Source organism: Ursus americanus, chromosome 19 (assembly GCF_024610735.1).
Source record: "Ursus americanus isolate L20-20 chromosome 19, mUrsAme1.1.p, whole genome shotgun sequence".
Classification (NCBI taxonomy): Eukaryota; Metazoa; Chordata; class Mammalia; order Carnivora; family Ursidae; genus Ursus; species Ursus americanus.
In genome coordinates, this window is record NC_142145.1 from 2,555,965 (window position 1) to 2,580,071 (window position 24,107).

Sequence of the window (24,107 nt, forward strand, 5' to 3'; positions counted from 1 at the left end):
GGGAGCAGACGCTCTGGGGAGAAGTCAGAGTTCTTACCGTCTGTAGGTAGGTTAGGCACATTTTAAAGACACTTTGCCCAAAACATAAGAACAAGCTACAGGGCTATTACGGCAGTTGAGCGCACCGGAGACAACCGTGACCTTGAGGCCAGGTGAGCACAGAGCACACGGGGGTGAGCCACCGGGGACGGAAGCCAACGAGCCGCCAGCCTTCTGATGGCTGCGAGCACGCCAACCCCACATTCACAGCCTGGCCTCGTCACACTCACTCCACAAACATCACATGCCAACTGCGTGCACAGTCAGGTCTCATGCTGTGGACAGACCACCGTCGGGTAACAGGGTCCAAACAGACAACAGCACATTCTTCATCCTGGCATTTCACCCGGGGGATGTGCTAAAGAGAGATCACCTCATACGCTCACAACGCTCCTCCCCGGAGGCCTGCCTTACTGGGTGCGTCCGACACTGAGCTAGCTACACGGTGCTTCGCGTCGACGCACTGAGGGACTGCAGTGAACGCGCAGGCTGGCGGAGGGGTGAAGCCCTCCCTAACCGCTGGCTCCTGCTGGCTCAGGGAGAGACCCGGACGGAAGGCACACGTCTATCCATAGGGAATTACGTAACAGAATACAACAGACCTCCACGGGGCCCCAGGAGCTGACGTCTGAGACAGACACCGGCGGAGGGAAAATCGAGGGGACCGCAAGCACCACGTACAACTCGAATCCCTGCTTGTCGAGAAATTAACATATCTGCTCGGCTACGGCAGATGGTCTGGGGTGTGCTGACTGGTGAGATGGTTTCCTTCTCTGCCCTCTCTGAATCCTTTTCCAAAGAGAGCACATGCTGCTGTCATAACCAGAAAATAAGCGAGACTTAAAGATGCATGTGCACTAATCTATCACCAGGCGAGCGTGTGGTTATTGACCCTCGAGTCAACGCTGGGCAGTACCTCCTCCTTCCGCCTCCCCCGTTGCTGACACCGCGGAGGGGACGGCCTGGTGCCTCCTCATGTGCTTCTTGCAGTGCACTGTGGTCCGGAAGCCCTGCTCACAGAACGGACACTTGTAAGGCTTCATGCTCGTGTGCGTGGCCATGTGCCGGGTGAGGCTGCCGTTGGTTGTGAACGAAGTGCTGCAGACGCTGCAGCTGAACGCCTTTACTCCTGTGACAATGGAAACAAGGTCAAAACTGTAGCCCAGTCCCTTAAAATCGTAAGTAGTGGAAAGCAAACAAAGATATGTTCGAGAAGCCACAAAACTGAAGCCGGGTTATTTGCCCTGGCTCTATTTTAGGAACACTGAAATGGTCGTGGCGTGTCTCCCTACTAATTCACTAGTGGAATTAAACCCACAAGACCATTGCCGTAAACAAACGCCAAGTGCTCTCTGTCCCTCCGTCTTTGACATTTCAGCTGGCAACATGTTGTGGATTATGCCCCAGAAAGGTTTTCTCAAATCCATCTTTTTTCACCATTCCCACAGCCAATGACGCGGGAACGGCCTACAACACCTGTGCACGGCTTTACTTCCAAATCAGGCCCGCCAGGAAAGCCCTCTCCGCTCTGGACTGAAGCCACAGAGGCCACCATGGCTGTGTAAGCACCTCGCAGACCAGCCACGGTTCCCGGTTCCAGTCGTACAGGCTCCTCTCTGCTACAGGGAGCGCTGACTCCTTAGCTCGGCCTTCCAACCGGCCTTCTCTGGACCTGCCCTCCACCTGTCCTCCCGGCGCCTGCGACCACCAACTGTCACTAATCCCACAAAGCCTGCCCTTGTTCTGTTGGTGTGTTATTTCAAATAAAGCCTTACACAGAATACACTGGTATTAAACAGATACATTAATATATGAAATAAACATACTGTGTTTACTAAACAGATAAAAGCAACATATTTAAAATATATTTAACTGCAAATCACATATCTGATAGAGAATATAGTAAAAACTACTTAAACAGCTCAACAATAAGATTGCAAAGAATCTAATTTAAAAACGACAGAGGACTAGAAGAGCTGCTTCTCAATGGGCACGTGAAAGGCAGCTGCACGACCTTCACCGCTAGAGAAATGCAAACGAAGCCCATGAGTAGACACCACGGCACAGTCCTAGGGACGGTCACGGCAGAAGGACAAACAACGCCAAGTGCGGACCAGAGTGGGAAATGGGAACCCTCACCATCGCTGGTGGACAAGCAAAAACAGTGCAGCCACTTTGGAAAAGAGTCTGATCGACTCAAAGGTTTAAACAGGTACCATATGACCAAGCCATTCCACTGTTAGAGAAATGGAAACTCGCCCACGTAAGCTGCATACACAGGTTCACAGCAGGATGATTTCCGGGAGCCTCAAGAGGGAAACTCTCCAACGTCCAACAGTGGCTGAAAGAGGAAGGAAAGGGGATCCGTCCACACAGTGGAGTACGGTTCAGCTCCACAAAGGAGTGGCGTGCTGCCTACAGTGTGGAAGGAGCCTGGACACGTGCGCAGGAAAGAAGCTGTGTCTGCATGTTTGTGTTTCGACGGCATGCCCACAACAGGCAAATCCAGAGACGGAAGGAGACCCCGGCTGCCGAGGACTGGGGCACGGAGGGAAATGGGGAGTGAGTGCTCACAGCTACAGAGCGTCTTCTGGCCAGGACGGAGGTGGTACTGATGGCCGCAGCCCTCCATCAACACACCGGAAACCACAAAGTCCCCTGAGTGAGGCAGTCACCTGTGTGTGTCTTCTCGTGCGACTTGAGGACCCCGGAGGATACGAAGCCGCGTCCACACAGCTTGCACTTGTAGGGCTTCTCCCCGGTGTGGGACCGCACATGCTGCTTCAGGTGGCTGGACTTCTTGAAGCCTTTGTTGCAGTACTCACACCTAGAAACACAGCACGGAGAGCAGACGCCACGTCAGTCCACAGCACGAGCACAAGTGTGACGTCGGAGACCGAGGAAGAACAGCCTCCCCCGTGATCACTAAACACTCAGGCATAACTGTTACAGAAGCTAGCTGTGCTCTCCACTGTTGAAGAAATGATGAAACATCAGCAATAGTAACTTGTGAGACCAAATTCTGCTCAGAGTATCTGTGTGTCATAAACATGTATTTTATTATTTCATTCTCAGTAAATCCTATGGCAATCCCCAGCAGGCACACTACCTGATTAATCAGAAACTAAAGGAGGGGCGCCTGGGTGGCGCAGTCGTTAAGCGTCTGCCTTTGGCTCAGGGCGTGATCCCAGGGTTCTGGGATCGAGCCCCATATCAGGCTCCTCCGCTAGGAGCCTGCTTCTTCCTCTTCCACTCACCCTGCTGTGTTCCCTCTCTTGCTGGCTGTCTCTCTCTGTCAAATAAATAAATAAAATCTTGAAAAAAAAAAAAGAAACTAACAGAAAAAAAATTTATTACAGACTATTTTCTTTACTAAGTCGTACAGGACACTGTGAAACCTTCCACTGCCTCAAGGTCAGAATCGCTCCTGAGTCCAGACACTTGGAAATGCCAATTCATATACTCTTTAGGCTTATAAAATACTTTACAAAACAGATTTTCCTAGAGCTATTTTGAATAATATGTAAATGTACAGTATCATCTTCCCCTAAGTTACAGAATATATTAAAATTACTTCAAGGATGAAATAATTATGAACTATTTTAAAATTCTTATTCACATATTATTAAACACTAAAAAAAGGATTCAGAAATCTTTCCCATTTCCCAGTCTGAAGCTGTAGGAGGACGTTAGGCACATTCCAAACCCCCGTCTCTGGGACCAGGCACCCGCACAGAGGCAGCCAACCGTCGTCCTCTGATGTCCACACCCAACTGCAGACAGACAAACTGGAAACACACTTGGAAATCTCACTCCGTTGCAAGCCAACAGCACTCGTCGACTGATCTGAGAAAGAGATTGGTTCTGGTCCACACGGCAACAGGACAAAACCATCCATCTGCAGAACCAAGCGCCACTAAGCCGTCTGATGCTTGCTGAGAAGGCCCTCTAACTCACACCTATGAACTAAAGCCATCCGGCACCACCAGGACAACGCCGGCAGGCTGTGGAGAGATGGCCACCCTCAGAGGACAGTCTGAAGCAAGACCGTCCCCACCTGGCCCCAGCCAGCTCCCGCCCCAGGACCAGGCTCCATCCGTGGAGACGGGGCCCTTCTCTGCTTCCTCTCTCCTCATGGACGACCCCCGCCCACTCTGCTGACCACACAGTTATTCTCCCCAAGTGTCCACCGACAACCTAAATCATAGAAGCCAACACTGAGGACGCGCTCGCCCTGGGAGAGCCGCCACGTCGGAGGTACACACGGCCTTCGGTCGCTCCGTCACAACACGGGGGACGCCCCCAGCTGCCAGGGGCAGGGTCCACAGAAAGAGCTCCTCTGCAGCCGTGTACCCAGGAAGCACATCTCAGGGAGCTTGGCTAGTCTCTACTTTCGTCATAATATTGGGGCAAAAGGTAAAAATGTAATGAAATTATAGGCTACGGGTTCCATGTTTCTTAATGTCTTGGGGGAGGATCCCCGACGTCCGTGAGAATCCTATGAAAGTGAGACACCATCTCCTCCATAAACAATACACACACACAGCCCTGCCTCGTGGCTGGTCCCTCCTCACCTTGCTCGCCGCTAAGTGGCATGCCAAGGGTGCGACCTTGGCGCCCCTTCCTTTTTTGATGGACATGCACCCCCACGGCTTTAAGGTTAGCCTATACACTGACAGCTCCCAGATGTGTAATTCCAGCTGGACCTCTCCCCTTAATCCCAACCTGGTATAACGAACCAAAATGACACCTCTTCTCAAATACCAACCTTGATGATACAAAACCAAGTCTTATTGGCCTTAGCGCCAAAGCCTGCCCGCCAAGAAATCCCCCCTTCCAGGGACAGTAATTTCTAACTTCCAGTTGCTTGGTTCCCTTCCTCTCACACCTCCACCTGTTATAAATCCCCTAAAGGTGGGTCCTGCCTTCTGGCCACTCCCAGGATGGCAGCACCTGCCTCTCCCATCAGCTGCCACACAGCACCTGGCAGCCCCTCTTGCTTCCTCTTTCCCCACGGCCCATGTCAATATCCCATCTACCGTGTGCCTCACTTACTCATTTTGCTCACCACCTCTTCCCACGAGCATACAAACTTCTGAGCACGGAGGGTTTTCTTCTGTTTTGCTCACTAATATAGCCCCAATGGTTGGCATATCACGGGTTCTTAACAATTGTTGAATACATGAATGAATGATGCAAGCCTACAAGTCCACAGACACCCAAGCAGATGTCACGAAGGAATCATGAGAAGACTTTAGATTCATCTCACTTAAAAATACCAATGCTACATCCTAATTAAACGTTAGCAAGTGAATACTCGCTGAACAGATGAAAGTGTGAATAAAACATGAGGCCAGTCTCAGAAATCCTGAAGCCCATCTGTGTGTATCTCCCTCAGAATCCATGGATCCCCCCAAATTAGGAACCACTGCTCTAACACAGTTTTGTGTTTGCAAATTCATGACGATCACAGGATAATACACTTCCAAAGGTGGAAAAGCTTCTCTACAAGAACACCAGTTCAAGGTGCTGAGATCTCGCACAAAGAACAAATCCTACGGAAACGCGAGAATGGAGTCACTCGGCCTCTCAGACACTATACGCTGAAGGGCATCAGCAAACTTAGCCATTTTCAAAAACCTTAGTTAGGACCACCCATTTGAGGTAAGGCACCTTGCCATTTTTAAAGAATAACTATAAAGTATTTTTTTTGTTAAATGGCTTTGGAAAAAATTATTAGACCTTCGAAAGTATTTTATGCAAATAATAAAACTATTAAAATATTATGAAGCCAAGACTATCTCAATAAACACAACACTCATTTTGCTTTGTATGTGACACATACAGTCGTATTCAGTTTTGTAAAACTAAGTGTGTCTTATTCCTGTGAATGTGCACACTGTAGCGTGAGTGGGCCAGGAGTCTGTGTCGGCAGCACGCTCCACGAGTCCAGAGCAATGCGGGCACGCTGAGGGCACGCAGTACGTACCACTGAACGGACAGGTGCACGAAGGATGCACGGTGGACTTAAAAACTGTCTTTGCAATCACGGTGTACCTCAAGCCCACAAAGAACTCTGAACAACAGGCACACAGTAAATTTCAGTTACTCCTGAAAACATGGTAACAGGAAGCCACGACCGAGCAGGTTCCCCAACCATGGTCCTGTCACGTTAGCTGTAGAAATCTTAGCAAGTGAACCTTTTTCATCTCACATCCTTTAATCATAATAAAGTGGGGATAATAGTGGACCCTGTTCACAGAGTTTCTGAGAGGCAAATCGCAAAGGCCCAGAAGGGGGAAGCACACACTGGGCATAGCGGTCAGGCCAGCAGAGCCCCGCGGCATCGAGCTCTCTGTGCAGACAGCTACCTGTAGGAGCGCCGGCTCTGGTCCTCCCTGTCCTCCAGGAATTGAGGACGTTGAGTCTGAAGCTCCAGTTCCTCTTGGGACGACTCTTGGATCAAACGCGTTGTCTAAAATTTAGCAGAAGTATAAAGCAGACTACCTGAGTATCTATAAATAAAGGCAGAACAACAAACAACTAAGGATAAGAAATTTATAAATGAAGATTCAAAGGAGAAACTCCAAGTAGCTCATTGTAAGCATTTGACTAGATTAATAATAAAAACCATTCATACCAATTTTATTCAATACTTACTTTCTATTAATTTGTTTTAAATACAAAATTTAGCCAAGCATGAAACTGATCTTTCCATATTTTTTATAATCTCAGGAAGAGATTATTCATCTGCTCTACTGTTACTGAGAGTGAACATGGTCCTACTACCCCGCCTGTCACCAAACCACAGGGAGGGAAAGCATGCTCCCCCCGCTGGGAGCAACAGCACGCCCTCGGGGAGCAGCCGTCAGCACCATACCTTCCTGACACAGGGACGGCAAGCCGGCTACCGCAGCAGGAACCGAGCAAAGACAGGCTCGAGGATTTCTGACTACTGCAGAAAACACTGCTGCTCACGGGACAGAGGTCAGCTGACCTTCAGCACATGCACAACAGGCACCGGACTGAAGGGTGGCGAGCCCACCCGTGTGTGGCGACTGGCTCACCTGACCTCCGTGAGCAAAGCAGAGGGGCCCCTAGTCCGCTCTAAGCGTGTCGGGGGCGCAGCCGCACTCAGAGGGCTCTGGCGTGAGGGGCGAGCCACCACGAAATGGCATGCTGCCCACCGCCCCGACCCCACCCAGATGCAGCATCTGAACTCCATGGCTTCTATGCTATGAAAAAGTGCTCTGAGGTTTTCACAGGAGGGGCCAGGCCTACCACTCGGAGAAGCTACCGACAGTGACCCTGTTCTTTCTCAATGGTGGCTTGTAAAGAAAGAAAACAACTGATTGGCCGATCATTTCTATCACTAGTGAAAACTTTCCCAAAATGGGAAAATCAAAACCAAAACTTAAACGTCTCCAACCAGACCAAGTAGAAATTTTAAATGATGCGTTTAAATATTTTTAGTATGTCAGCATTCTTCATATTTTCGTTCTAAAGTGGAAGGTTCCACATTTAAGATTCCACCAATAAAAACATTCAGGTTGTGGGCACCTGGGTGGCACAGCGGTTGAGCGTCTGCCTTCAGCTCAGGGCGTGATCCTGGCGTTATGGGATCGAGCCCCACATCAGGCTCCTCCGCTAGGAGCCTGCTTCTCCCACTCCCCCTGCTTGTGTTCCCTCTCTCGCTGGCTGTCTCTATCTCTGTCAAATAAATAAAATCTTTTAAAAAAAAAAAAAAAACATTCAGGTTGTGACACTAAAGCCACAAACACCCTTCACATGTGATTACACAGCACTTTACTGACTTTCCTGACTTTTAACCCAAAGGTAAAATCCCACATCATGGAATTAAAGTCTGTAGGTAAAATATAAGTGTTTGATGGGAAAAGACGTGCACGAGCATCTCGGCCTCACAGATGATGTGGTCTTCGTGGCCACAAGAAGTGAGCACGGCCTCCCAGGAAGCTGACCGTGCACACATACGACGCAGAGGAAAACAGAACGCGCCCGCCACCCACACGCGCCCCTTCCGTGGACACTCACGACGTTCATCGCGTCAGAGCTGGGGACCTGCAGTAAGTTCTGCTGATGGAAGCTCGTGGACAGGGCCTGAGACTCCAGTGTGCTGGAGTCTTGTAGCTGCTGGACGGGTGCAAACGGGGGCTGCTGACTATACGTGTCTGTCACGGTAAAGCCTGAAACAAATCACAAAATGTGAGCTTGACAAAAAATACTGCAGTCACACCAAAAAAAAGGCCCCAAAAGTTGGTTTTACAAACGAAGATTTCTACCTTCAGAACTAGAATCAGGGTTAGCTTTCGTCAGCTGGCTCTCAGAACGTCTGCTCACGGCCTTGCCGGCCGGGCTCACACACCAGCCATCTACATGCGGCCACCCCACCGTCCCGACTTAAGGAGCTTTCCACACAACCCGAGCAGACCACAAACAGCACCGCACGCACACACACGCACACGTAATCCACGCGGAAAGTTACCGGGTTTGAAATCATACATTTCAGAAGGGCCTTAAAACAAACATTTTGGGCTGTGGTAAAATTCACCCGACCCGGGTACCACCCCTGAAACGCCCGGGCAGGACCCACCACTGACCCTGCGACAAGCCAGCCGGTTCGAAGGACTGCTGAGGAGGGGCCTGCTGTTCGAACTGGTCCATGTGCCCTTGGAGGGCGGGCGGCGGGGCCACGAACCTATCTGAGATAAAATACAGACGGACGGCGAGTTCATACATTTCAAAGACACTTACATCTACCGATGTGTCCAAAAGGATACTTACGTGAGTTTTCAAAACTTAGCCTCCTTATTTTGAAAAGACAGTAGGACGGCAATATACATATATAATTACATGCATATATTAATTTATTTATTAAATGTATATTATATATAAATTACATATTCATAAATATATAAACACATATATTTATATATGTAATATATGTATATATTAACATAGATATATAATTTGATATATAAATATGTAATATATATGTATAATTTATATATACTTTTTTACCTATGGCATATAGTTAAGGCATTATCTTTATACTTCCAGAATATCACTTCAGAGTTTTCCTAAGACTCAGACGTTCTTCTATAAGGAAATACCCTGAGTACAATGACATTCAAGGACCATTTAACACCTTTTCGGATGTGCATTGCTCCAGGCAACACAGAGGATAAAAAGCACAAACCCTGCTCATAGACTAAATGCGCTTGGGGCTTCCATACTGCAAGACCGTACGCAGCCGGCAAACAGTCTGTCGGCCGGCCTGTCGGCCTGTCGTAACAGACACACATCAACCACGTCCCCAAGCTCCCTGGCTACAGCTGAGCTGACAGCTCTTTGTAGCGAGACTCCATCGATGAGGACGGCAAGGCTGGAGGGCTGCCGGCCAGAGACAAGGGCTCGCAGACCCGCACCGGAGCGCGCCCCAGACTCCCGCTGCACAGTAACAACACTAGTGATCAGACACATGGAGACTCACTGAAAACGGAAGCTACTCTCAGCACAGGAGGTGCTGAAGGTCCCATGTGTGTCATTCTCTAGCACAGCAAACTCTCAGGTGTACACACACAGCACAGACTGGGGTTCAAAGTCAGAGATGAGAGACACCCAGACAGGAGTAAGTGCACACGGCTGGAAAACTACGCGGACTGCTGTAAGAGTGAGAACTTGGGAGATATTTGCCTTCATCTGCTTCCAGAGGCTGATGCGTCAACTGCTGACCGAGTCCCGCGTCCTCCGTGCGCACGACCTGCTGTGGCTCCAGGTCCAGCATGGCCTCGGGGTTCGCGGGCCCCGCCGCCGCCTGCAGCTGCTCGCTCTCGATCTCCACCTGCATGTGCGTCGAGACGTGCATGCCCTGCTGGTCCACGGCGCTGTCGTCCAGCGAGGCGGCTTGCTGATGCTGCTGGAGCTGCTGGGCAAGCTCGTATCTTCAAAACATCAACGACAATCCGCACAGTTAGGTGCTGTCAAAACCTACTCCCATGAAGTACTGCTGTGCGAGCCGCCAATCACTAGATAACACTTAAGAAAATTATTTTATTTTGAAGCCGGGGTGGCAATCCAGTTGAAATGAAATGCTATTAATTATTCTAAAGGAAAATCATGTTCCTTTGACTTTAAGCGCTTTCACAGATGATAGGCACATGAAAGCAGCAAGGAGAGGAAGAAGGACAACACACGCCAAAGTATATAAAGTTTAAAAAGAAAAACAGAAGGATACCATATATTTCAAAGTAAAACTGTCCCAGTTCAAAATTAAAATTAAAACTCATTCTGCAATGAGTTATTTAGACAAAGAATTGAACAAAATAAGACAACACCCTTACAGACCCATTTCAGTATTATGTGTACAGACTGGGGGCAGAGTCCTGTGACCTGCTGTCCCTCGCAGTCTGGGGCCAAAGACCCCTTATTTGACCAACAATCTATGTGTGACCGAACACAGAGTAGGAGGCATATGAGCGGCTGTTCCTGTTTCTGCAAGACCGTGTTCACGTTAACACTGCTGTTATACAGGAAACACATCCAGTACATTCCAGCAGCGTCAACAATTTATCTTCCAAAGAGAAAAGGGAACAATGAATTCAGTGAATGAATCAAAGAACTTAAAAACAGAAGCTCAACCAACTACCTGATGAATAGGCCGCACAGTATGGGGGACGTGAACAGTCTGCCCCCCTCTCCAAGGTACCAGGGTCAGACACGAACACACTGCACCACCTGCCTACCTAGAACTCCATTCTTAGTTCCAAACAAAATCTCTTCATTTTCTAATATCAAAAATAGTTGTCTCTCGACTACTTTCACTGAGGAAGGGGAAAATGTAATAGAAGTAGCCAAGTATGAAAACGTGCATGGTGACACGTTCACTCACTACGATGGCGACTCAGCAGTGCTAGACGTTCACCCCGGGCTTCTCCACGAACCCCCACTGGGGAGCAAGTGTGTCTTGCGTGGTAACCTTTTTCTGTACTTTTACTACTTTCTATACTTTTACCTTTTATACTTATTTTTAACCTAAGTGTGTATGGTATTTTAGGAGTCCCCAACACTTCAAACAAAGGGATGAAGCACGGGAGCTCCCCGCTGCCTGCAGGTGGGATCACAGTGTACACAATCTGGAGAAGGAGGACACCAGCCCTGCAACGTGACAGACCCACCAGTGCTTACGCTGTCAGCTCCATGTCACACGCTCACCACCTAAAGTAACTGCGCCCTGTGTCCCTCAGCATAAGCTGTGACAATCAGCGGCCAGTGTGACACTCCACCTAACAGAGGTGACCCGGCCCAAACCAGCTCACCCACTTCCCAGAAATTCTACTCCTGGCTGTCACGTCCACAACAAGGCCTGCGGCGTGGACCCCCACACCACCACGGCGAGTGCACGGACTTAAAACAGCCTGAATTCCTGACAAAGAAAAAGTCTTTTTCGCATGTCACGGGCCAGGTCCTGCCCAGGTGCTACCCTCTTAGCACATACGGCTCTCAGGCAGCCCGTATGGCGACCAGGGAGCACAGGACCCCGAACATCTAGGCACCACTATTTCCCCAGTTCAAATGCATGTGAAGCCATAAAATGCAGGGAAGTACAAACTGGATATAAAATTGGAAGAGTCCCCCACACTGACACCACCAACATCATATTCCAGCAGTTCAACTTCTCAGCTAAGTAATCAACTGAGCCACATCAAGGAAGACAATTCTTCTGTGTCCTAAGTGCTTAGACATCCGTGTGCTTGGGCATCCAGATGGATAAAACCACACACCCGTTTCTCACAGTTAGCTGCTTTTCCCATTTGGGGTTTGGTTTTGTTGGTAACATCAGGCAGAGATATCTGGCTTAAAGTACTGCCTGAAAGTAAATGTTCTGGAGCAGAAGGTTTAATACTCTTTGATGGCAGACCTAGTGACTCTTACTTTCAAAGTCTCCCGGGATGTGGTCGCCTCATCCAGGCGTTCCGTTACAACACAGACTACTGTGGCTTCCCAGAAACACCTGGGAATGAGCTCCAGATACAGCCAGCAATGCATTCTGCAAGGGCTTCTTGGCTCACCTCCATTAAGAGATGAGATAGCCCTCTAATCAAATAAAAATGTAAGTTAGCTTTAACGATGGATTTATGTGATCACCAAAACATACGTTCTTTTTAAGTCAACAACACAGAATAATGACCATTCAGATACACTGATGATATGCCGAGAAATCACAGGGTTGGTTGACTAAGATTTTCCTTTTTACAATCTTCATGACCCAATAATAATATCAGCCATAGTTTAGCATTTCAGCTACTACAGACTTCTTTAAGAGAGCTTACAAAGCATTTAGCCCAGTATAGACTACTTCGATATTATATTAAAAATAAAAGCATTAACGTTTTAGTCTGTGGCTCTTAACAGATCCTTACACAATGACATAAAAGTTTCTTCAGCCCATACACCTCAAACTAGACGTAATACTATAGGAATCAAAGACAATTATTTCTTAAAAACACTCTCCACCACTATCTGGGAATTACAGATTACTAAAAAGTGACCACAGAATTATACCTACCTATGGGTTTTCATGTGCTTTTTGCAATTTAGTGAGGTCTTAAATGTTTTCTGGCAATAGGGACACATATAGGGACGAAGGTCATTATGGATACCCATATGTCGCCGTAAGCTCCCACCAGTAGTGAAAGCTCCATTACATATCAGACACTTGAAAGATTTTAGTCCAGTGTGCGTTCGGACGTGTGCTTTGAGCACTCCTGCAGAAACAAAGCCTCTTCCACACTGAGAACATTTAAAAGGCTTTTCACCTGTATGTGATCTAAAAAGAATAAAAATTTTCATGAATAAGCTTCTTACAACTTTATAATGCTTTATACTCTAGAGTGCACTTGTACATTCTTTCACTTGAGCACCACTTTTTAAAGCTAAGCAGTGAGAAAGCCGAGATTCAGAGAGCTAGAGCGACTTGCCCGAGGCCACCCAGCTGGCACACAGCAGAGACAACGCTGTCTCGAGAGCCTGCGCCTACGTTCTAAACGTTTTCATGACATTTCACCATCTCTCAGGACTGAGCTTCTGCTTTCTTTTCACCGTTGCAGCACCGAGCATTAACCTAAATGCTGATCAACACGCCTGAAAAACTGCTCAAGTACGTAACTGTACCGCGACAGACCAAGTACTAGTTTGACGCGTCCTAGAAAGTGCAAATGCTGAAATATAAGAGGAATGCCAATAAAACTCAGCAACAATTTCTGGGCAAAATGTTTTGGTCGACACACTAAAGAATGAAGGTATCAGTCACCAAGAAATATTCTGGGGTCAAGTGCGACATTTTAAATACCCAAAGCTGACACTACTCTCCTTACTACTCCACGTCACCAGCTCACTAAATCACTGCATTTCCTCCACATTTCCATTTCCGAATCTGTTACCTTACCTGATGTGTTGTTTAAGGTGGCAAGATTTTTTATATGCACGATGACAGTAAAAACACTTGTACGGTCTATCTGCTTCGTTTACAAAATTATTATTAAAATAACTTTGAAAAAACTGGTTTCTTGGAATGGGCTGGATAAGACCTACAAACCAAAAGAAAATCAGGAATAATTCACTGTTAATACTACTAAAAAAGTTAAATGTCAAAAAGCATCTGCTTTCCCCCAAAGATGAAAATTTTGAGGAGTTAAAAGTATAGATCCCAGTGTTGCTGCTATATGCTATCTTAATCGTGTTAGAAAAAAAGCCCATTGGGAAACACAAAGTTAATGTAAGATATTTTCCAACATAAGGACTATCTGTACATTGCAGTCACTTCCTTTGGTTCTAGAGCCAATTTTTAATGGATTCCTACATTTGCTGGCACGGAATCTAAACTATATCCAAAATGAAGGTTAATCAGGACACTAAATCCCGTATTTGGTCAGTATAAAGACTGCACCCTAAGTACCATAATAAACTCAAAACACAAATGATTCTACCATGATCTTTTGTTCTAAGAACAAGTCAGCATTTTCATAGAAATTTTATTAAAGGGTTATCTGTGAATAGCAAAACTGCTAACTTCAGTATTTCAGGTTTGACATACTTTCAATAAAGGCAGAATCCCCTTAGATTGACCATGTAATAATATGTCTTGATCAAGCTCTTGAGTTAAATATGCGATTCAGGACAAACATACACCTGAGCCTTTTGAATTACTTCACATTCACCTGGCACATGAAGAGGAAAACTTCCGCTGTCAGTTCCCCCTGGGCGGCTCCTCCTTCCCCCAGGACAGCACGGCTGCCCGCCAGGATCTGGGCCCGGACCCCAACCTCCCTGCTCGCTTCACTGTGCCATTCGCTTCCGTGTGAGGATTCTCGGCAGGTCCCTCTCAACACGCTGCGGTCCCAGCTTCCCCTGACACCCAGACTACGGCTCGATTCTTTGCCCTAAAACCTACTTCCCCCTCCCAACTCTCCTTGTCATACACGAGAAACACCCCTCCTCCCAGTCATACGGGGCCGGGTCTTCCAGAACTACTGAAAACTCCCTTCCCTGTCTCGTTAAGTCATTGGCCAGTCCTGGCAATCCTACTTCTCCAATGCCTTGTGAACCTGTTTCCCCGTTTCTTTTTTTTTTTTTTTTTAATGATTTTTTATTATATTATGTTAGTCACCATACAGTACATCCCCGGTTTCCGATGTAAGGCTCGATGATTCATTAGTTGTGTATAACACCCAGTGCACCATGCAACACGTGCCCTCCTTACTACCCATCACCGGACTATCCCATTCCCCCACCCCCCTCTTCTCTGAAGCCCTCAGTTTGTTTCTCAGAGTCCATAGTCTCTCATGCTTCATTCCCCCTCTGATTACCCCCCCTTTCTTTATCCCTTTCTTCCCCTACCGATCATCCTAGTTCTTATGTTCCGTAGATGAGAGAAATCATATGATAGTTGTCTTTCTCTGCTTGACTTATTTCACTTAGCATTATTGTTTCCCCGTTTCTATTCTGCTGCCACGAATCTCAAACAACGGAGAAAATGATGACAAAGTCAGAGGGAACTCAGTAGCTCGGCTAAGCCACGTCACTCCTACATCAGATTGCGTCAGAAGCCCATTTACTTTTCAAAGAGAACTCAGAACCCTCCTTGTGGTCTGTGTTCAACCACAGCACAAACCCTCACACTGCGTTTTCACAAGCGGAGCCGAATCAGGGCCATTCAGAGACTTCCTCTCTCCACAGCTCCAGCACTGTTCTACGCTCCCCGGCTTTTTCCTAGCAACTCCGCTCCCACTCAAAACGAACAGCTTGAGTCTCCTTTCCCGGGACCCTCATACTGAATCTGATGGAGACAAACACCATGACGATGCTAGCCTCCAAAGAGTTTGTTCCTGAAGTAAGCAATGTGCTCACATGCCTTCAGTGGCTTCCTGTCAAGGACTCCATTACCGCGACCGCTCAGCTTGGCATTCCAACACTGGCTAGTGTCCATCTCCACCTACCACCCACCCTTCATCTTGTCCCTCTAGATCCCTATGCTCTCGCTATTTTCTGAGCAAACCCAGCACTTGTCACTGTTCCTTCTCCCAACTCTTTTCCCCACTCCACTGGCTATAGCTTGAATACGGGACCTGTCCCAGGGACACAGCCTTGAGCCCACAACACCTGCCAAGGAGGACAGGTAATATGACACAATAAATTAGGTGAACAGAAGAGAAAGCAGATGTGAATATTCTCCAAAAAGGTAAGTGAGAAGAGGAACTTTGCAGGTCACGACTCAGCTTAGGAATCCGTGACATTCAAGTGCTTACACAGGAAGTCTCTTGGGGCAAGCATAATAGCAAATCTCAGGCACAATTATTTGGGATTTTATGCAAATAGGCTCAATAACTATTAGCATAAAAGTACAGCTTCATTAAAATCATAAACTCCAAATAAATAGTATCTGACAATCCATTTTCTTGTTCCTTGTTGAACTTAATAGAATGGTTTTTCTTTTTTAAAGATTTATTTATTTATTTTAGAGAGAGCAAGCGAGAGAGCGGGAGGGGCAGAGGAAGAGAGAATTTCACGCAGACTCCACAGAGCATGGAGCTGGATGCCGGAATCTGACCGAGAGCCCTCACACTGGCTGTCTGCACAGGGCCTCCCAGCTCCCAGCCCTTCTGAGAGCCACTCTGCGCGACAGGCCTAGTCTACACAGGCTCCCCGCTCAGCCACCTACCTCTGCAGCAACCCCCAAGCATGTAAGTCTTTCTCCTGTTGCTTCTGGAACCTACGTTCTCCATCATAAACAACTTCACAGAATGTCCAGTTCATCATTTCTTTTCTATAACAGTGGGTCTACGGTCAACAGCCAGTCCCTTGAAGCTGGCACTCTGACTTCTAGTGACTGCTTCTGCTCTGAGTTGAGGAGCCCTAGCCTTGCGCTCTGGCCTGGCTTGGGTCTCTCAATCTGCCCATCCTGCCTGCAGCTCCATGAGCCGGGGCCCTGTTTCCAACTCTCATGCAGCCTACAAACGCCCCTTCTCAAATAATTAGGAAGCACATAAAAAGAAAAAAGAACCTGCTCTCAGAGATAATCATAATTAACAGTTGTGTATATTCTAACAAGAGTGTGTTATAGACAAACACAAGTGGGATCAAGCATACGCCTGTTGTGGTTATACTTCATATATATACATTTACTGTCTTTCCAAGTCAGTTACATGGGACATCATCTTCAGTATCCTTCTGATGTCTGTAAGGTATTCCACTGGACCAATGCATCCTGTTCACTTTACAGAGTTCTGAGGAATATTTCTAGCGCTTCTAACTGTACATACTGCCACAATGCTGCAACAAACAATCGAGTCTACACACTGTTTGCCTCAGTGACTTCCGCCCTAGCCACGGAACTACAAGCTTTAGGGTGGTGTCCAGGCGTATATGTTTAGAAACAGACCCCTAAATGATTCTGAGTACTTCACAAGTGGGTGTCGGGGGGCAGAGATCCCCTACGTTGAGCTATTAAGGCAGTAAAATAATAGACCTCATTTTTCAGATGTTTTTTCACTTCTAGTAATTTTACGAACACAAAGTTCTGTTACACAGGCTAATTACAAGGTCTCAATCTTTGAAGAAAAAAATGAAGGGTGAACCAAACATACATAAATGTCCTACAGTCTTAGTGATAATATGTCATTTCTACTAGACATGCAAATATGTCTATATGTCATATATAGATACATATATCAGTCTATATATATATAAATATATACATGTATTATTTTAAGGAAACTACTAATCTCAAAGAAAGGCATGAATAAATTCTAGTTGATTAATTTTGTGTCTCAAAAACAAACTGGAAATGTCCTTAAAACTTCCTAAAATTCCGGGGCAACTGGGTGGCTCAGTTGGTTAATTCTGACTCCTGGTTTTGGCTCAGGTCAATTATCTCGGGGTCCTGAGATCAAGCCCTGCATCAGGCTCTGCACTTAGCATGGAATCTGCTTGAGATTCTCTCTCCCTACCCCAGCCCTCCCCTCCTTGCTCTCTAAATAAATAAATAAAATCTTAAAAAAAAAAAACTGTCTAAATTCCTTCTATGATAACAGAGGAGAAAGCTTTATCTTGTTACAGTGTTTGGGGAAAATATATTTAAGTCTTAGAAGAGCTTTCACATATTGTAATAGTAAGAAAATGCAAATACAACAAAATAAACTGATGACAAACATTTACCCACATTACGTATCATACATAACATAGAAAATAAATTTAGTATGTGAAGTTAGACAAATGTGTTAAAAAAAAGATAAATGCTCTAATATCGATATAATTAAAATATGAATATAAACTTGGAAGATCAATCACTACAGCCCTGAGGTTTAAAATAATAGATAACCAAAGGCTGGCTCACTTTCAGAGAAAAGATATTTCAAGTATCTATGCTACACAAAACGAAAAAATGGTGATACCACACAAACACACACGGTCCTATATACGGAAAACAGCGGCTTCTAAAAATATGTATGTATCAATCTGTGATTTGAAAACTGAGAAGCAACCACATATCAGAATCTCTTTTCCTATGTCTTGTCTCCCCCAGTTTTACTGAGAAATCACTGGCACACACGACTGTGGAAGTTTAAGAGGTACAGCAGGATGGTCTGATTTACATCCACTGACACGGTTACCACAGCAGACTCCGCTAACACCGTCCTCCCGTAAAGATACAATTAAAGGAAAAGAAAGAAGAAAAAAAGAAAAAAACATTCTCCTTGTGACGAGAACTCTCAGGGCTGACTCTTCGCAGTTCTCCTGGACATCACACAGCTGAGTCGCCGTGGAGCATGTCCCAACCCTAATGCTTATTTATCTTACAACAGGAAGTTTGTACCTTCGGACCCCCTTCCTCCAATCTCCCTCACCTTCCTCCCTCCTTCTCCCCTCTTCTGGTGACCACAAACTTGAGCTCTTGTTCTATGAGTTTCTTTTTTTTCTTCTTTCTAGATCCCACATAGAAGTGAGATCATACAGTATTTGTCTTTCTGCCTGACTTGTTACACTTAGCAAAATGCTTTCAAGGTCCATCCAGGTTGCTGCAAATGGTAGGATTTCCTCATTTTTTAATGGATGAATAATATTCCAAAATTTCTTTACCCACTCATTCACTGATAGACACTTAGGTTGTTTTCATCTCATGGCTACTGTAAACAATTCTGCTGTGAATATAGGGATGTGGTTATCTTACTGAGTTAGTGTTTTCATTTCCTTTGGATATATCCCACAAGTGGAATTGCTGGATCACATGGTAGTTCTAGTTTTAATTTTTTGAGGAGCCTCTACACTATTTTCCAATGCAGTTATACCTACTAACAATCCCACCGATGGTGCACAAGGTTTGCCTTTTCTCCACACGCACATCAACATGCATCATCTCATCTTTTTGATAATGGCCATTCCAATAGCTGTGAGGTGCCACCTCACTGTGGTTCTAATTTGCATTCCCTACTGACCAGAGATGTTGAGCATCTTTTCATATACCCATCAGCCTTTTGACAATCTTCTTTGGAGAAAAGTCTACTCAGGTAGTTTACCCAGTTTTAAATTTTTTTAAATTTATTTATTTATTGGTTTTGGGTGGTTATTTTTTTTTCTTTTTGCCATTGAGTTGTATGAGTCCTTTATGTATTTTGGATATTAACACTTTTATCAGATACATTGATTGCAAATGTTTTTTCCCATTCCATAGGCTGTCTTTCCACTTTATTGATGGTTTCTGTTGCTATGCGCAAACTTTTTAGTTTGATGTAGTCCCACTTATTTTTTTATTTTGTTGCTAGTGCTTTAGGTGTCATATCCAAAAGATCATTACAAGACCCATGTCAAGGAGTTTTGTTCCCGTGTTTTCTTCTGGAACTTCTCTCCCTTTGAGTGTTCTTGGCTCCCTTGTCAAATATTAGTTAACCATACATGTTTGGGTTTATGTCTGGGCTCTCAACTTTATTCCATTGTTCTCTTTGTTTTTACACCAGGAACACACTGCATCAATGACGACAGCTTTACAGTACAGCTTGAAATCAGGAACCGTGACGACTCCTGCTTTGTTCTTCTTTCTTATGATTTCCATGGCTATTCAGATTCTTTATGGTTCCATATCAATTTTAGGAGTGCTTTTTCTACTTCTGTAAAAAACACCATTGGAATCTTGATAGGATTGCACTGAATCCATAGATGGCTTTGACAGTATTGACATCTTAACAATGTTAATTCTTCCAGTCCATGAACATGGGATACTTTACCATTTATTTGTGTCTTCTTCAACTTCTTTCATCAGTGTCTTTTAGTTTTCAGGTACAGATTTTTTACCTCCTTGGTTAAATTTATTCCCAAATATTTTACTGTTTTAGATGCTACTACTCTAGTTAGGACTTCCAGCATTACATTGAATAGGAGTGGTGAGAATGGGCACCCTTGTCTTGTTTTGATCTTAGAGGAAAAGACTTTACCCTTTCACCATCGAGTATATTGTTAGCAGTAGTCTTGTCATAGATGGCCTTTATTATGATGAGATATATTCCTTCTTTGCCTAATTTGTTAACATTTTTTATCATGAATGGATGTCGAATTTTGTCAGATGCTTTCTCTGCATCTATTGGGATCATATGATTTTTTTCTTTCATTCCGTTAATGTAACATATCACATTGATTGATTTGCATATGTTGAGCCATCCTTGCATCCCTGTGATAAATTCCTACCTAATCATGGTGAATGATCCCTTTAATGTGCTGCTGAATTTGGTTAAGCAGTATTTTATAGAGAATTTTTGCATTTATGTTCATCAGGGATATTGGCCTGTAGTTTCCTGTTCTAGTAGTGTCCTTTTCTGGTTTTGGTATGACGATAATGCTGGCCTGGTAAAATGGGTTTGGCAATGTTCCTTCCTCCTTGAATTTTTTGGAAGTGCTTGAGAAAGGCTGATGTTAATTCTTCTTTAATGTTTGGTAAAATTCACTAGTGAATCCAGCTCATCCTGGGCTTTTCTATGTTGGGAGACTTTTGATTATTATGAATTTGCTAAGACTTTTTTTTGCGGCCTAACATATGGTCTAATCTAGAAGATGTCTGATGTGGACTTGAGAAGAATATGTATTCTGCTATTGTTAGTCAGAATGTTCTGTATACGCCTGTTAGGTCCCTTTGGTTCATAGTATTGTTCAAGTCTGCTGCTGTTTCCTTATCGATTCTCTATCTGAACAATCTGTTCATTGTTGAGAGTGGAGGATTAGAGTCCTCAATGATTACTGTGTTACTGTTTATTTCTCCTTTTAGCTGCTAGTTTCTGCTTTATATATTTAGGTACTCCCATGTTGGGTGCACAAATATTTACCATTGTTATATCTTCTTGATGTACTGACCCGTTTATCGTTATGTAACAACCTCTTTGTCTTTTTTTTCCACCATTTCTACTTTAAAGTCTATTTTGTCTAAAAAAATAAATAATAATAAATAATAAATACATAAATACATAAAGTCTATTTTGTTTGATGCAAGTATAACTACCCCTGCCTTTTTTGGTTACCATCTGCTTGAAATGTCTTTTTCTATCCCTTCACTCTCAGACTATGTGTATCTTTTCAAAGCTAACGTGAGCCTCTTACAGGCAGCATATCACTGAGTCTTGTTTTGCTATACACTCAGCCATTCTATGTCCTTTAATTTGAGCATTTAATCCATTTACATTTAAAGTAATTATTGATAAGTAAGAACTTACTAATGCCGTTTTATTAATTGTTTTCTGGATCCAATGTTCCTTGTTTCTTATTCTGCTGTCTTTTTTGTGCTTTGATGCCTTTTGGTATCAGTATGTTTTAATTTCTTTATCATGCTCTTTTGTGTAATCACTATAGGATTTTTCCTTGTGGTTACCATGAGGCTTACAAAGACTACCTTAAACTTATAACACCTTATTTTAAATGGATAATAACTTCAATAGAATTCATAAATTTTACACTTTTACTTCTCCTCCCTCTCACATTTTAGGTTATTGCTGTTACAATTTATATGTTTTTTATACTATGTAACAACAGATTACTGTAGTTATAGTTATTTTTACTATCTTCCCTTTTTTTAAACTTTTAAATGAGAATTGTAAGTCAAGTGAACCACTGTTACCATATTGCAGAATCTAACTATGATTGCATATTTACCATTACCAATGAGATTTATGTTATTTTTTTATGTTTTTATGGTATTAATTATTGTTCTTTTACTTCCACTCAAAGAAATCCTTCAGTATTTCTTATAAGAAGATCCAGTGATATTAAAGTCTCTCAGCTTTTTATGATGGTAATCATGAACTTCCTCTGAATATTATGATCAGCTTGACTCCAATACCTCCCCAGTCTGCACATAGTTGTATTTAAAATTTAGCTCTTGAATTAGAAGAGAAAACATTTAGAGTATAAGACAGAACGTCTAGTGAAATACAATCCGTAACATGCAATAAATTTCACAATATTCAAGTTCAGTAAAAACTGCTGCTGCTTCATACCAAGACACAATGACTACTTGAAAATCATGGTGTGCTCTTCCACACTGCTGTGCCTGGGCATGCAACGGTAATGGGTGTGCGGAGGAAGTGAATTTTACTGAACACAACTCTGGCCTAGAAGTCAGAAGATCCAAATTCTAGTTCTACCATGAGTACAAACTGGTTGTATATGCTAAAAGCAACATTGTAACTCTTTCTAGATCTTAGTATTTTCATCTGTACAAATGAGGAATACAGAGAGGTTTTGGAATGACTATTTTTAAGTTCCTATACAGCTCTAAAAGTTTTTATGACCATATGGTACTATACCACCAACAGCGCTTCCTTCATATGCAGACTAAATGACTTGGTACGGTCGTTTTAATGCCTTCTAATACTTTTCTAAGTGACAGTCTAAGTCTAAATGACATATTGTGTTTTAAGTAACTAGGCTGAACTAGAACAGCTCATCTCCCAATGAAGTCAAATAACTGTAACTAATCTATGCTAAAACTCTGTCACTTTTTATCAAAATCTGTCCCCCAAAGGTTATCAAAGTCACGTCTTTTCTAGATAGCCCCAAGGATCTCAGAGTCTGAAAGCAGAGACAGACACAAATATAAACTTAATAATAATGAAGTTAAGCATGAAAATAAATATTTACAATATTTTACATTTTACAATGTGAAGCCACTGTATGAATCATTTCCCTCATGTATCTCATTCAGCCCAGACCAAAGGAGAATTCTGCTTATTAGTCCAAGTTTTGATTCACAAGCATCTATGAAACCAAAAAGTAAAATGTACCCTATTTAACCTTAGAAAACGTCTGGAGTATTAGGACTGTAGTTTAATTCAACTAAGGCTTTACAAACTTCAAGTCAAGAAACCCACAGGTATTTAATTTGATTAATGGCAACCTGAAAAAACTGGTAACTTGAAGGTAACTCTCAAGCATGAAGGATAATTCTAGGGCCACTAAATAAATGTCGAGTTTGCCCTGACTTTAAGGGATTTTTCTGCATTTCAGGTATAGCACAAACCACTGAGAACCTACACATTAAAGATTAAATACACATGAAGTAAAACTGGTCTGTTGCTTTGCTTTGTGAGCGACCAAAAGCGGACAAGGACATCCCAGTATTCTAACCTCCCATGCGAGCTTAGATGAGTTTCTAGGCTTTGAACTACTAATGCCCTAAGAATCATAGCTCCTCGGAAGCCTAGAACTCAGACATAAAATCATCAGAGAACAATACTTTGGGGAGGATGACTCCAACTTGTCTGTTTTGGAGTTTTCCACTTCTTCTACAATCAATTATGATAAGTACATTATTCTAGAAAAGGTCTGTTTCGTCTAAATTTTCAAATGTGTTAGCTGTTTGAACTATAGCTAACACATTTAGTTACGTTCTATTATGCTTTCACTAAACCAAAATCAAAGACTGTGTCCTGTACAATATCTACTTTTAAAAATTTCAAGTTTTTCTATATCCTAGGACCTGATCAACTTTCTATTTCATGTATATTTAAAAAGAGTATGTATTAGAGAGTAAAAGATTCTAAAAAGCTATAAAATATCCCTTGTTACATGTATACTTCAAATTTTCTTTAGTTTCACTCTTTAGTTAAATCGACCTAATTGAGGATCTTTCACTATACTTCAGAATTCGAATATTTCTCTTTACTTCTAATTGTTCTTGGTTTATATATCTGATGCTATGCTCCTAAATAAAGATTCATAATTGTCGATCATCTTATTAGCAGAGTATAATTAATTTAATCTAAAGTATCCCCTTTATACAACATTTAACCTTTGTTTATATTCAGTTATACATGGTGTTAATTTTGTTCATAGACTGGATTATCTTGCCTAAGACATAATGAACTACAGGAACTGCACAAAAGTAAAAGTTTTAGCACAGAATTTAATGAAGTTTCTTTAATTTTGTTTAGCACTTACAAAAATCATTTTTCCGAAGATTCTCATACGCCATGTTTTCTTTTTAGTTAGTTAACAAAATCATACTTTACTTGGAT

At 43.6% G+C, this 24,107-nt stretch overlaps 1 protein-coding gene across 7 annotated transcripts in view; it reads right to left on the minus strand.

The window, feature by feature from the left end:
• ZNF236 (zinc finger protein 236) overlaps positions 1-24,107 on the minus strand; it is a 109,598-nt gene that overhangs the window by 35,919 nt on the left and 49,572 nt on the right. For 6 of the 7 annotated variants that reach the window (XM_087869722.1, XM_045790288.2, XM_045790289.2 and 3 more), the window contains 8 exons: positions 13,505-13,646; positions 12,626-12,886; positions 9,754-10,001; positions 8,658-8,759; positions 8,092-8,243; positions 6,411-6,514; positions 2,715-2,866; positions 956-1,168 (listed from right to left, as the gene is read on the minus strand). In XM_087869722.1, coding sequence (XP_087725848.1) covers positions 956-1,168; positions 2,715-2,866; positions 6,411-6,514; positions 8,092-8,243; positions 8,658-8,759; positions 9,754-10,001; positions 12,626-12,886; positions 13,505-13,646 — 1,374 coding nt within the window. The remainder of the gene's footprint in view (positions 1-955; positions 1,169-2,714; positions 2,867-6,410; positions 6,515-8,091; positions 8,244-8,657; positions 8,760-9,753; positions 10,002-12,625; positions 12,887-13,504; positions 13,647-24,107) is intronic. The other variant, XM_087869721.1, reaches the window with a different exon arrangement.